Source organism: Spodoptera frugiperda, chromosome 5 (genome assembly GCF_023101765.2).
Source record: "Spodoptera frugiperda isolate SF20-4 chromosome 5, AGI-APGP_CSIRO_Sfru_2.0, whole genome shotgun sequence".
NCBI lineage: Eukaryota > Metazoa > Arthropoda > Insecta > Lepidoptera > Noctuidae > Spodoptera > Spodoptera frugiperda.
The window spans coordinates 9,039,604-9,055,620 of record NC_064216.1 but is presented as its reverse complement, the minus strand read 5'-3'; the positions used below and the strand labels follow the sequence as shown (position 1 = coordinate 9,055,620).

The 16,017-nt window shown below is 36.1% G+C and overlaps 1 protein-coding gene across 1 annotated transcript in view; it reads left to right on the top strand.

Moving 5' to 3' along the window:
* Positions 1–16,017, top strand: part of LOC118272001 (monocyte to macrophage differentiation factor 2) — a 30,693-nt gene that overhangs the window by 5,425 nt on the left and 9,251 nt on the right. The window contains exons 2-3 of the mRNA XM_035588289.2: positions 1,586–1,776; positions 10,301–10,553. Of these exons, the coding sequence (XP_035444182.1) occupies positions 1,586–1,776; positions 10,301–10,553 (444 nt within the window). The remainder of the gene's footprint in view (positions 1–1,585; positions 1,777–10,300; positions 10,554–16,017) is intronic.

The following is a 16,017-nucleotide window of genomic DNA, read 5'->3' as shown; positions in this document are numbered from 1 at the left end:
CTTTTTCTAGCCATTTACAACCAAATCTTTCACAATGGCATTACATATCTTTAAACAGTCTTCTACTTTCTGACCGTCAGGCCGTCAGCATTACGGTGCAAAGACGCAACTTATTTGACCCATTATGACATTTTGAGCCCTGTAACAACCGTGGTTTACTCTTGCCTATAGTAAGTTATTTCGTATTTACAAAATGTATGCCAGTTGGGCGACAGTAAAATTTTATTATTCGTCAAAACACCTGCAAGCTTTGATGGTACGTGCCTGCCTTCCCAGATTTTGGTATAACAAGATCATTTCCATACCTCTGTTATTTTTGGCTTCTACCTGATTTATATTCTTTGAATAATTATACCTGCTGACTGAAATAAATTAGTATGCAGACGCAATAAGGAAAATCATTAATGAATGGATGGTCTGACTCTTGTTTTGATGGTTTGATTTGACCTTTTGGCCCTTTTCATGGCAATTCCTTTTTTATCGCTTTAAATAAAAATTATTTCGAAAGCCTTGGCTCCTATCGTCAGAATAAAAAAGAAATTGCAATTTTCTTGATATAAATCTTGTAGCGGAGCGAAGGAATTTTTAATACTTTTGCAGAAGTAACAGCGAGCTCTCTAGCCGTCAGTAAGCCAGTTAGCGATGAGCGGAACGCGCTTGTAAGTTGATCCAATGTATCTGACTTGATCCAATTTAAACGGTGCTCCATTTTCTATTACTATACTATGCTAATATTAACTCCAAAGAAATGCTGCATAAGCTCGATGTTTGCTGCAGTTTTTTAATTTAAGTACCGACTTGAAATTATTATACTGTTGACTCGTGCTGCTCGGTATTATCAACTCTTGCGTTTTGAAAATTAATAAAGCTCCTGAATTGCAATAAAGGCACGACACTATAATTTAACTGCTACAAAACAAGAATAGTCTTTACGGTGTGGGAGTATCGCTTCTCTCCTGAGGGATTCATAAATTTCTTTCACTATAACGAGAAAATTCACTTTATGTTACTTCACCTGTTCCCTGTGCTAAAAAAATATAATTTCTACATAAATACGGGTTTTATAACTTTTTCCTCAAATGTTATTGGGAAACGTGGTTCGATAGATCAAAGAAACGTCTAAAAATATGGTTGTATTCAATTGAATTATTATAATCATGTGTTTGATGTAGGCTTGAATGCCTGTCACATTTTATCTTATTGGCGACAATGTACGGCCTGCGGCTTTCAAGATTTTATTAACTCGATAGAAAACTGGAATGGCCAACCAACGTAAACGACAGGTGCCCAGATAAAAATTCAATTCGGTAGCTGAAATACTCCCACGACTATTATGGCTAGCGAAATTGTACCTATTTTTGAGACACGGCCAAAAATCGACTTTATTCGTCCAACGCGAGGTATACAACAGGTACGATGTACTTACCTAACCAAACTTATATCGTACCCGCCATGTCTTGCAAGATTTTATACAGACGTCTACTTATACTGTAATAATCCGAACAAGCTTAGGAGGTAGAGACTTTTCGTCCAATATACCAAGCGAGTTGTTTGTTTTCTTATAGTTTTCTGTTTTTGTTACCAGGTTGAAAATGTAGCGAACGTGTGCACGCACGCACTATGCGTCGCGCCTGCATCACTCGGTGCGCGGGAGTTGCTGACACGATCCGTCAATGCACCGCAGGCGATTGCTGCAGTCGTCTACGGGCTTGCATTATGCCTCCTCTTCGCGGTATCCACCACCTTCCACTCTGTATGCTGCTGCAGGTCTGATACGTGAGTTGAGAACATTCAGTATTTAATGCCTAACTCCATTTAATTGCTTGAAATCTGTCCTAGCTAAACACGACTATCACTCTTCTAAAATGATTACTGGACAACAAACAATCTGTTTAGCTAGGACAGTGATATCACACTGAAACTAAAGTTATTAATACTAAAGTTGCAAATAACGTGAAGTGGATGATATAGGTACAGGAAGACTTAGATAACAGCACGTGCACGCGTATGTATACCAGGTTCTACTTTATTAACCTTTCGCAGCATATTTTTAGGATAAAAATGTCTCCGAAATTGCTATCAATACAGCTCGATGAATTCTGACTCAAGTGCTTGGTAACTCAATACAATATTGACTTTTACACCACTTAAAGACTCCTTCAGAACCTAGATGTTTGACATTTAGAATCCTTAACGCCTTGTAAATCCTTTGATGTCTTAAATTATTTTCTCGTTCAGTAATCACGTCCCTTCGCAAAAGGGCCAACTTGATACTTTCAATTACTTGTAATGAAAGTAATGGTAGAAGTTTGGAAGTTTCGTGAAAACTTTGGCCGTTGCGTCTAAGTTTTTCCAGCAAAATAGCGGATGGCGTACGCGAAGAAACGACTTGCCCTCCTTACATATCTTTGCAATGACCCACGCCGTATTTTATGGTGTAATGTGGGGCTGGCCTCGATTATAAGCGATCGAACGTATTTTTTGCCCTAAAAATTAGAAGGTAAAGGGAGCATTCAGGTTTAATACATATTTCACATTTATGTACGTAGGTTGATTTATGTTCTGCTCTAATAAATAAAAGCAATCGTAGAAAGTTATTTCATAAATATTTATTCGTATCACGATTCCCAGAAGATACTGAAACACTTACATCGTTTGAGTTAATAATTATATTATTATTTGCCAATGATGAATAGGTCTTGTGGGAATAGTGGATTTTACTGACAACCAACCCGGGCTTCTAATTAAATCTAACAGATAACCCTTTGTTTAACTCTACCGTGATAATTGAAAGGTACCTTGTTCAATATGAGCACGTTTTCCGTACCTATGGACTTATCGGGTTGACAATTCACAACTAGTGTGTACATTGTACACCCGTTAATTACGCTTTTGATATAAAGGTTGGTTGGAATATGAGATATAGGGACGGTCATAGAATAAGTAGGTATAGAAACAAACCGAAGTTTTAAAGTTTCACAGTATGAAGCTATTGTCTCAGAAAGTATGAACACCTGTTCCTGCGACTAATTATACTTGTTTCAAGTTACCGTCTCACGTCGTATCTCATTGCATTATTATAACACGGGAGCAGAGTACAATGGCGTCTGCATACACATAAGTACACACTGTAACATGTCCAGCGTAGTGCTAATCTCATTTAGACGAATATTCGTTTGATGAAGAGGACATTCATGTCCGAAGTTGTCCAAAGTTACTCAAACAATGTTATGCCAAACTTACCTAATGAGGTGTCAAACTTCGGAACAAGTACACAAATGATCCACGTTCCGTGACTAGTGTCGAGGGATATTTGTATCAGAAATACATGTCCCAAGGCAATTTTGAAATTGGTGCCGTACCGACACCATGTGCTACACGTGCCCCAGTTCTGACAAAACTTTATACAGCCGGTGTAAATTTCCTATTTATTGAAGCATAAATTCCCGCCCGTATCGGATGGGGATGGATGCCGTGATTAATTAGGGCAAGGTCAGAACAGAATGCAAGGAATACTACACATTCATATTTACATTCCCTCGTCGTTAATCTTTGTAATCTCTGAAATTAAAACCTTTATGAACCTAATTAGCTTAATTAGCCTTTAATAAGTCAAGCGCCACATTTTGGCAAAGACTTGTAATTACGAACGAGTGTAAAATAGCGTCATTATTGTTTGTGGCATTGTGGCTGCCTTGTTTTATCTTTTACAAAGATCTGAGGGAAATATTTTCTGCTGTTGTCCGGAAAGATAGCTGGAACTGGAGAACATAAAAGCGTAATTACAGCTGTTGTTGTCACGACAACTTCATTTTAAAATGTCTTCCCGCTTAGAAAACTAAATATAAAATAATCCTGAAAATGCTAAATACGTTTGTTCTTAAGACATTCGCAGATAGAACTCGTAACAAATTAAGGATAGACACATGAATAAGCAATTAGGTTTCGGAACTCCCCCTCTAGATTCGCTTCCTCCAGTAAGATGCCAATTTATATCCGCGCTAATCTAATCAATTCAATGAACCGATACGAAGGTTGAAGGGTAATCTGAATTAGCAATAAGCCGTTGCCCTTTGGAAAATTATGAACTCCCAAGATTATTACCAAAGTTACCAAGGTCCATATGATGTGATACAAAGGTGTGATGTAGAGCAAATTGTCTAACTTATTAATGAGTTATTTAATATCATCTGTGCCTTAACTTACCTACGTGTTGTGTGTGAATAATATTAGAATTATTCTCCTAGGCGTCGTACAATGTGAAATTATGGAATAATAGTCAATTTTATTTAGGGCTACGATTGGAAGGGCGCCAATTGAGTTAGTCTCGTCATCTGTGGATCGTTAATCATATTAAGATGGTACACGACCACCAATAGCGCCGTTAAATAATCCATCGTTTAACTAATATGTGTCATCGGTTCCATTAATTAAATCTGTATTTTTCCTACTTTTTTTTAAGCTTCAACCTTATTGTTGATGCTATAACTCTGTATAGACTGACAAGCTAATTCCAAGCCAGTATCCTCTAGACGTGCAGCTGATTTATTGCCACTTAACTCGTAGATACCCTTGTTGATGCCCGTGACAGCAGACTAGATTAAAAAATAACCCGTCTTCATCAAGACCATTCGAGTGCTCGTAATAATGCCAATTTCCTTATTGTGGTCTCGAATACCTATATTATCATTTGATTACATGATCTCCTTTGCGCGTGTATACAATAAACGATACGGGAAGGGATTTTTGAGCTCATGTTTTCATGGTACCAAGTTATGAATTTTTCCAATCGCGCCGCCGCGCGATTCAATATTAGGTAGACAGGTACTAGGCGATCAGATTGACAGAAGAAATGTTTTGTAATATTAGCGAGTGATCCCTGTAGTGTTGTGACACGTCTGTATGATTTGAAATCAAGAACCATGCGATACCAAATATTTGGTACTAATTTTTTTTAAATGAATTTTAAGCTGAAACTTTGTGTAGAGATTCTATTCAACCTGTATACATCAGGGCTTCTTGATGTATATGGGTATTTTGTTACACGTTGTATAATACAGTTTAAAAAAAGTGTTGAAATAATTAAAGTGAACGTCTTCCACCATTTTCTAACAATTTTCCCGAAATTCTCTGTGATTTATTAAGTTATTTCATTCAGCCAAGGCTGTATTCAAATATGTATGAATTTACATTCACTTGAAGCAGTAAAGTGGGTATGTTATTTAATAATAGTTTCTGTAGTGTTGGAACAATTATCCCGAAAGCCCCGGAGTGTGGTTAGTTAAGGCGTCGCGTCGAGGGATCATAGGGACTTGTACGTAATTATATTAGTAAATGGCCGTTTAGAAATAGCTTTAAAACTTATTACGAATATATAAATCTTTAGGAACGAGGTTATTATTTAATCTAGAATTATTAAATAGGATAAAGTGGGAAGTATAGTTAATAAGCTAATGATAAATGGATCCAAACCGGTTCTGATTACGTTTTAGAATACGTAAACGATAGACAGTAAAATTATATTGCAGTTGTGTATTAAATTTTATAGTAATACAAATTGTTTCAACAATTTTAAATGCCAGCTATCTACATAATAAACGGGCGTAGTGGGAAACACAATTTTCTAAATAAACTATAGCTTTATAAAGAAACAGTGGGCTATTTTACAAGCGGGCACGGACTGCAATTATCACATAATGTTCCCTACTACACACGCCTTCTCGCTTTGCCCAATTGTTTCAGTGAATAATACATTTATTGCCGCTTCGGGACTTGGTAAAAAGGTTCTATTTACTGAATCCTATATTTAGATTCCTCATTTTATTCAGATGCTTCCGAGAATTTATATTAGCTTTTATTATTGGAGAAACACGATGAAGGTATTTTCGCTCTTCTTCCTGGTAAGACGTTGTTTTTTAGATGTGTTAATTTAATACACTAATTCATCATAACTTTAATAAAGTTTACGTGTTATACTGAAGTTATTTTTGGAAGTGGCTTGAGTTGTTTGGTTTTTTAAAGAAAATTTTATATTCTTTTATTTTGTGGAGTGGAAAGTGCTGTCAGATACAGATAGCCTTTAAAATCCGTGAGCGAGAGAGAATGTACACTGTAAACTGAAACAAGCAAATACGAGGGTTGCAACAGCCCGAGACACTTCAAAGAGACTAATCCTGGTATAGACTATTACAGAGATGGGATTGATGCAAAGGACCGGGTCTTACGTAGCGTTCTATCTATAGTACATGTTTACAGAAGGGCTGGATAATTTTGGATCAATGCCGAAGCCGGATTTAAATGTGAAATAACAAAGCGTTCTTCAACTGAAATAAGTTCAGTAATTCTTAAAAAAATAAACCTTGATTACGTAACCTATTGCAGTAGAAAAAGGAAGGTACTTTCTTGAATTGCTTAATAAATAAAGTAAATAAACAGACTGTAATTTCCTTCGGAAAGTTTACAAATGACTGACATTTGTATTGAATGATAAATGACAGTGTAATTTCAATGAACGATGTTGATCGTTTTACTAAGCGGTAGGTACGAGTGTATTTTTGTTGTCAACCGCCCGGTATCCTACATAACCTGTGACTAATGATATGAATTCAATAATGCCATTAACATTACACTTTTATCGCTCACTTTAATGATAGTTGTTCAACTATGTGTTGACACGATTGATCGATTGTCGGACACTGTAATTATGATGTTGATCTAACAAAATAATACGATGTATGGATTGTTTGACGGAAAGGTGATAGTTATGCGATATATCGTAATTTATTTTCAGTATTAAAATGGTGAGTTCTTTTATTAGATTTAATAGTACCTATGTATTTGTATTCGACATGACATTACCAGATTTATTCGTGATAATTCTCGGAATAAGAAAAGATCAAAACACTTAGATATTCCTATTCTTATCACAGAAACAAGATTCCCTGTAGATTTAAGCTCTGCCGAAATTAGATTTAGGTACTGATATAAATAGCATCAAGGGATATTACTGTTCTATTTTGATAAGTCTGGCACATTTTTTATAATGAAATGAAGAAAGTCTCGTCTGTAAGTAAACAAGTCTACCTACATTTGAGGCCCAGATTTCATAAACTAAGCCCGATATAAAATTCCTTTACTGGCTCACTAAAATACAATTTTAAGTGCGTTCAACTCAACGTGTACTCATAAAAACTTGTCCGCATTACACTGAAAAATAATAAGCATAGTAAATAATTTTCAAATATCCTAGAAATCGTAAAGTTTATCGAATATTAGGTCAAGGAGTAAACGGTGGTAAGTTAAACAAATACCTGTTAACGACACGGTTTCATGAAGGGTGTTTTTATAAATAGCAACTGTGCTATAAGTGGTAAGGCTTCATGTACTGGAAGCAAGGTCGGCCGCAGGAAGTAGCTTGTTACGCTAAGACCAACCGTTTAGGTTATTGAGACGTACCATCGCACGACGTGCGGATTTGAATTAGCGCTTTGTGTGGGCGCTGAATACGCAAAGATGGATCACTTCAATTGAATTTAAAGTTTTCCGCTCAAGATTGAGGATGATGAAACGAAATTTCGCAATAGAATTCTTTAGGTCCCTGGGACACATTTTGTCGACAACAATAAAAAGTCTATATTATTTGACATCTAGAGGTTTGGGTCTTCGATAGTGTCAACATTTAAGGTAAACCCATCTTCGACACCCAAGGCTAGACCTTATTCATATTTGAACAATCTCAAAAATTTCAAATTCAGTCCAAGCTCAACAGTATTTCCTTTCTTGTGCCCCAATTATTTATTGACATTGATTTTGTTACCGATCAGACCTTTATCTCTTATTTTGAACCCGGTTTCAGTTCTCTTACAAAAGAAAAAAATGGAAGTAACTCTAGCTCGACTGGACGGGTTAGCTTATGCTTTTATCAGTCAGTATGAGTTGTTTAATATTTTGTTCTAAAACGAAGTATGCCTCTGGAAAGTGTTCCCTTTCCGCTATTTGTATCGTGTGTTCAAATTGGGTCGATTGGTACCAAAGGTCAACAAAACCGAAGATACACAAGTAACACAAATTACACAGTCGACCATTGTTGTTTTAAAACATGCAACCGTTTAAATATTTTATTAGGAACATTTACCGTTGATGTATTTACAGTTTATGTCTTAGTGATAAAAAGCAGCATGCCGTTTTTATTTTTATTGATGCTTTTTCGTGTGTCGTTTGGACATTAAGTAATTCACGTGGAAACTACAGTCCATGTCGTGATGTACTCGTAGGTATATCAGATAGCGAGTCGATACGATGGCTATAATGGTGGCGAGGCTTCTGTTACACTAGCCATCAGTTGATTGAATATTTTACGATGCACGGTTTCTATGCCTTTTAAAGATTCATTGCTGTTCTGGTCTATGAAGTCCTAGATTGGTTTAACGGAAAAGTTATTTCTTTCACAACATAAAAACTTTTACATTTGACAAAGAGGCTACAATTGCTAGCTTCTATAGTATTTAGTACTGGGGAAGCTCACAATAAAACACACAGCCCATTTGTAGCTCGGTATAATTCAAACTGCCCTTGACAATTCACGTTGACAACTGACATAGACAACTGATGTTGTACACAGATTATGCGCTTACACTACATCCCTCCCCACTTAATTAAGAATTACAACAATTACCCCTCTCTAACTTATTACCTACTTAATATCTAACAAATTATGATTTACTTAAGAATACTTATAGTTTATGGTTTTACCCACTCGACAACTCCGAACGGGACGTGGCTGGGTCGGTACTGGGGTGGTAGGAGGCGTGGTAAAGTCCTCACTGATTGGCATGCCTAAATCCTCAACGGACTCTATACCTATCTTACCCCCGGGCTCACCCAGCTGCTCGCCTCGAACTACGGTCCGCTCAGATGGGATCTCCGCCTGGATATCAGGCTCCAAAGTCTGAGGGTCCACGGAAGACGGTCTCGTACCTGTGGGGACTACAAGCGAACTCCTCGTTCTACGCTTTAGCTGGTCGAGATGTCTATGGTGAACGTTACCCTTATCGTCAAGAATTTTATAATCATTAGTTCCTGTTGACTTAATCACAGATCCTGGTTGCCATTTTTCTGCCTTTAGATACTGACGGTACCAAACATCGTCACCTACTCCTACTTCTCTACTCTCCCCACCTTTACCTCTAACCTGCCGCTGCTGCGACTCACGAACCTTGCCTTCCCTATCTGGTTTCAACGCGTCTAACCTAGTCCTTAAACGTCTGCCCATCAGTAATATCGCCGGACTTTCTCCCGTAGAACAATGTTCGGTATTACGGTAATGTAGTAAGAAATTATTCAAGGTCAATTCTATATTTTTGTTCTCAGCTATAGCCTTTATAATTATTGAAGTTCCCTTTGTTAGTTCCAACTATTAAAAAGTTTGTGAAAATTGTGTTCTTTTACGTTGTTCGTTACAATTCATGACATTTGTGTATAAAGAATAAATAATAAACGTCCTGTTACTCTACATGCTTTTCATTTATGTTTTAAATACCAAATCCAGTGCCAGTTCTTTTAACTAGCCTTTTAAAAGTTCTAAGTATTTCACGCCAACATAGTTTAGCTTCGGTCAGCGGACATACTCGTAGTTTGGTTGAATGCTATCGTGTCACTATGTCAAGTCTTGCTTTGTAGAGATTGAGATGAGTAGGCTTATTTTTGGATGAGATTTTAACACTAGGTAGAAAGAAGCATTTTCTTTGCGAAAAAAAAAATCGCTTCAAATTGATAATCTTAATGTTTTGTTTCATTTATAATATGCAGCGAGAGTAATTTGTAAGTAAATAACTTGATTATTCCTGGTATTTTGCCCACATGGGTTGAATCTGTATTGTTGTAAAACTGGAAAAACCATGTAAAAAATTTCTCGGTACAACTTTTTTTAAACTGAAGTTACTCATCCGATTCCTTTTAGTCCAGTATACTCTACCAGTACACCAACGAGTTATGTATAATTCATTGTAAAAATAATAAATAAATGTGTCTGTATGACTCAACGTATGAGATTGAACTTTAGACAAGTGATTCATATTATGCATAATTTATGCATTAGGCAACTAGATTCAATCTAAGGAAGATTTAAACAGCTGTTTATTTGCAACTTTGGTCTTAATATCGACATGCCAATGTCCTCATGCTGCTAATCCACTTAGTAATTAATGAATTAATTAGCTTATCGCACCATCAGATCTAGCTTGCGTATTCTAATATAACGTATACTAAAATGTATGTGCTAAATGCAAACTAAATTTCACAGTAAAATGAAACACTTCCTGCACCGTTGCGACCGGGCAATGATTTACATATTCATCGCGAGTTCCTACTTCCCGTGGCTGACGGTCGGCACGCTCTCCTGCTGGATGCTCAGGGAACTGCGGTGGGTGATCTGGCTGCTGGCTGTCCTCGGCATCACGTACCAACAGATCTTCCACGAGAGATACAAGATGTTGGAGCTGCTCCTCTATCTGGTCATGGGGCTAGGTCCGGCGGCCATCATTGTCACGTCTAATGTACGTCCATGGCTTAGTAACTTGTTATTTTCGGCACGGTAACTGTTCGGATAATGTTACTCCAAATTACTTAATACATTTAGTAATGAGATTAATGCCAAAATCCGATTATATACGTAAACGGCCGTATCTATGTACCTAGTTCCCGTGCATGCAAATCTTTCTAGAAATGGCATTTGAGTAATTTATCATTATATTTCTTCGGAAAGTCTTCGATGATAGTTTTGTGTGAGTTAATTGCGTGGCGCAATGTAAACAAACGTGACCCGTCACTATCAAGTGCAGTTGCGGTGCTGAAAATATCACGTGCGAGTGTCTGCACGCTTATTACCTACTATGACTTAGTGCTAGCATAGAGAGGATGCGTTCACGTACTTATTTAAGTAACCACAAAATGTTAGTTATTTTTTTCTCTTTGTTTTTATTAAAAAGTATTGACGCGCATTCTTTCTATGATCGCTTTATGCTATTTGCACGTGCATGTTTGCTTGTTTGCGGTGACGTAGTTTATTATTCATGTGTATGTGTTGGCGTTACTTCTATTATGTAATTGTTTGTTTATTATGGTAAGTACTAAAGGTTAGTGTCGTGTCGTTGTGTGTAATGTTACCGGACATATTTTGGTCGGCTTAGTGCTTGCACTTTTCTCTCTTAATGTTTGTTTGAAATGTAGTCTTTGCAAAGGTAAGTCTTCAAGTTCAAACGTATATTTTTATGGTTTCAGATAATTTAGAGTTTTTGTACATTTAAGCCACTTTCATTATAATTTATACAGAACCTACGATTTAAAGTTACAGAGTGTTTCTTTAGTAGTTAATTTGAAAATCTTTTCAAGTGAGCTAGAGTCAGCTAGAGAACAACTTTATAATCACAAACTGATTTAGGTTTCAAAACAAGGTTACCTCATATTATTTTTACTTACACTCGCTCCAAAGTTGTTAATTTACGACCGAAACATATTAGGTTTTCCCAAACTTCTAACACACATCGATACAATTAATAAGCTCAACGGTATTATGATACTAGAACAGCATACTAAAGAAATTCCATTACGCGATAATAGATTACAAAGTAGTTCTGATACATACTTTGCAATACATTAATGGTTTCACGTAATAACTCTCTATTATAAGGTAAATGGTACAAAGTTCATGGCCTAAGTTTATCAAGAGACCATTAGGTTACACAGAAGTCGTATAAAGAAATGTAGTTATTCAACAAGTCTTAGTATTCAGGAGCCAAGTGCCTACCTTTGTTGGAGACTCTTATCTTCTGTAATGTACGTGTGACATGCAAAACCTCTTTGTACACGTTTAGCTTTGAAATATAACGCCTTTGTACGAAAGTCTGAAATAAATGTTAATATTTTTTGTGCTTAGGTATTATGTATGAGTACTGTAGTGTGTATATAGTTGGCTATTTTCTCATGGCCGTACCGTTTCCCCCTCGAGGAAATGTAGACCCTGATGGGGGCTATGTCTAGTATTATTTTCCCTTCTATGATATTGACTGTAGAAGGTTAATTGCTGTCTGTAATGGTGGTTAGTCTTTTAATATCAGTACATTATAGTCAGTAGGGATTTGTATATTATACCTCTATTGGTGACTAGTAATTCTTCGCTGCTTTTATTTCTCCTGTGGATGCGTCCAGTTTTACTTATTGAATACGCAGAATAGATTATTTTTCGGGATAGCTGTTAAATAGGTGTTAAATGTGTTCTATCCCCAAATGGGTTGATCGATTTGTAAATATAATCTTATTTTTCGTATCAGTCATCTTCATCATAATCAGTAAGAATATAATATCTGTCTGTTAATTCAATCTGATCTTTAAATATGATCATATAAAGTTGAAGTCTCACTTCGAATGTCACTAGATACCCACAGGCTATAGATACTCCCGTATCTATAAATAGTGCATTGTTTATGCTAGTGCCGAGCTGAAACTGAATGGGAACGTCGATTGTATCTACCCACATCTGATGTAAATGTCAGCTGAGAGAAATTGCTTGCTCTCTGCACATATGGGCCAGCCTTGTGTAATCTATCACAACTTCTAAATATAAATATTTTGTACATGTATTGTATCAAGGTGTGTGTTATGTAAGCATCTTTTGGACAGGTATAATTTTTTTGATAGGAAGAAAAATAGAGGGCTACTCTTTACTTTGCATTAGTTGAAAATTCTTTTAGCATTATACTTGTAGTCCTAAGTTCCACTAGTGGGTGCGATATCCCTGTATTCAGTTAAAATATTTAAATTTTGTGGTTTATCTATCGTATCCAGCAACTCGCAAGAGAATTTGTATTAACCGTAGTGAGTAAGGTATGGGACTAATACACCCTTTTCCTTATTTATGGTGAAAAAGGAAAGGTAGATATAAATAAATAAAGGGAAAACTACATTTAAATTCAAGTACAATTCGCGTGGTAACAGATATAGAAAAATACATACGTAGTTATGTTGTATTAAAAAGAAAAACCTTTTTCTAAAGAATAGGTATAATGAAAGGTGACCCGAGCGCCCTTGTGGCTAGTACGAAAAACGATAAAAATAGTAATAATGGGAGCAGAAGGCTAACATTTACATAATACGGGCCAGTAGCTCAATAAATAGTTAATTAATTTAGAAAATTAATCTTCTGTAATATAAAAATGAACAGCCAAATATGTTGCTAAGCGCAAATCTCGAGAACAGCTGAACTGATTTCGCTAATTCTTTTTTTGTTGGGTTTGTTACAATTAGGAGAAGATTCTTGTGACCCGCAGAAATTTTCCAAGACAAAGTAAAGTTCGCAGGATCCGCTAGTTAGATATAATTTTCTGAAAATTCTCTGAACGAAAACTTCTTTTACGCCTTATTGGCGTTATGTTAACACTCATAAATATTATGTTGGTCCGAATGACCATGTTCTACACTAAAACCTTTTAGTCAGAGATTGATCTAATCTAAATATTTCAATATTTGCTCTTTTTATTTAATTAGACACTAGTGCCCTCTTTAATATGTAAGCACTACACTTCAAAGCATAGTAACAAGATTATTAAAACACCAATATGAGGTTTTTGCTAACAAACGAGTATTAAGACGTTCATACCGCGACCTTGTACGATTGGCCATGACTTATACTTAGGTTAACATACCTTGATGAATATTCTATGTAATATAATGTACGCAAACTATAAACAAATCTAAACTTGTAACTAAAATAAACAATCTGCGAGTTACCGGGATGAAAATCTGATGCTAAACTAGGTCATGGTCCTTTTGTACCTATATCATGTCAATGTAGGGTTGAATAAAACTGTTTCGTTAATATTGATGGAGTGACAGATAGAATATGCATAGTTGTAAAAGTTGAAAAGCACTTTTACATCAGTGTGAACAAAAAAACACTAAAAAAGAATTAAAGATCCATTTCAGGAATTTCAAATTTATTAGCGTATAAATTCACATGCAATATTTGTACATCTAGTTTTATATAAAATTAGATTAGATATATTTTTGAAGTCTAGGATCGTGCCCAGTATATTATGGCAATAGGCTCACCCCCTATTATATTGGACTTATAATATAAATGGTGAAAAGTACTACCTATTTCTATATAAACAATCTCCGATTTGGAGTTGTTTTGCGACTCGTATGTATAAAGATAAGTAACTCGGTACCGTTTAGAACGCAAAGCATTTTTACTGTGGTTTGCCTTGACTCATGTTTAGAGGAACATGCAATTGGATTAATCACTCAATGCAGTCTCTCGTTTGTTGAACTTTGTCTTACAAAGTTTGTGTGAATTTTGTTGTTGTGGTGTGAGCAGAACTGATTCCTAGAAGGTGTAGGAGACTGAGGAGACACTACTCGTACACTTGTTTTCGCCACAATAACTATTCACTACACTGAATGTAGATAAGTAATAGTCGTCTATTACCTCGTGGTCCGTTGCGAACGGTGTCATTCTCCAATACTAACTATATGACCATCTAAGACGTTAAAAACTCTTAATTAACTGTAGGCAATCGTCAAATCTATGAAACTGAAGACCTCTTCCATAAAATCGTGCTTCGATTCACTAAAACTACGAAGAAGTAGAATAAATTGTTTATTTAATTGTCTTGATATACTCAGTCACAAAATCATTGTCTTAAAACATACTAAGATTAAAACATAATAGTAATTATGGATATTCCTAGAAGCAAGTTTACTAAGATATTATACTCGTTCATCTAATTATGTGTTATAGATGAATATTATACAGAACTAGTCATTATTTCCCGTTACGTGTCTTATTTTGTTACCTCTTTTCTGATACGCTCACGCAATGTCACAATTAGGTAGATACGGGTGTTTTTCTCAATAGGGGTAGAAATATTCCTATAGGATAGGAATAGGAAAAGGTCCAATAGTTGCAATATTAGCTGTTTTATCATGACTTAAATAATTGTGCTCAATGTTCTCGCGGTTGTCGTAAGAGCTGACTAAAAGACAGCTCATTAAACAAATACCGAGCAGCAGCACTCTCTGATAAACCTGAACCTTGTAAACTGCGATCTCTAATCCGCCTGTCAAGGAGTTTCTGGCGAATCCTTTTACGTAGAGGCGTCTCATAGTCCAGCTGCTGAACAATACGCAATTTAACTTATGTATCCACAATCCTTCCGGCTATTTAATAAAGATGAATTGAATTGTATTAATTAAACGGATCCGACGTTGAACTGAGCTCAATGTATTCAGTGTGAAGGCCGCATGCACTTTAACGTTATTCGAGAATGTCAATAAAATCATTGCTTTGGTAACAAAAATTGTATTATATGATTCACTCTTGTAACAAAGTCTTTTCTTTTTATTGTATCTTGTACGTCGCACTTATAATGAGCGGATTTTTCTACACTAACAATACATTAGATTTTTAGTTTTAAATCCGCTTAAAGATGTATTTATTATCATGCGGTGTGCAGCACCGCTCTCCCGCTCGCTATTAAATGCTCATGCAGCAGAGGTGCAACATAAAAACACACACACGACATGCAATATACCACTCGACATATGTTCAGCTCCTCCACGGAGTATCCTCAGGAGGTGTCGACTTGGCGCTCCCAAAGCTCGAAGCTGCGATTATAAAAAATACATCTATAAGCTGAAGCTATTGTTAGTGTCGCGTGGATTTACGCGAAGTAACGCCGGATTCTATTCTATATACGGATTTTTCTACTTCATAATTATACCGACGTTTGAAGTCTCGAAGGCTTTCGTTTACCATCAGAAAAAAAGACATAATGTATGTACATACCTAAGTTACAAAGGAATTACACTTGTCATGATGCAGTATCTATGTCGTAGTACTGCATAAATTAGTGTTCGTAGCATTGTATTCTGAAGTTGAGCCACAAAGCCGGGAGCTTTGCTGTCAACATGTCACTCGTGATTGCTAAAGTGGTTTTCTGCAGCGTTCTGGCGTGAAAAGTT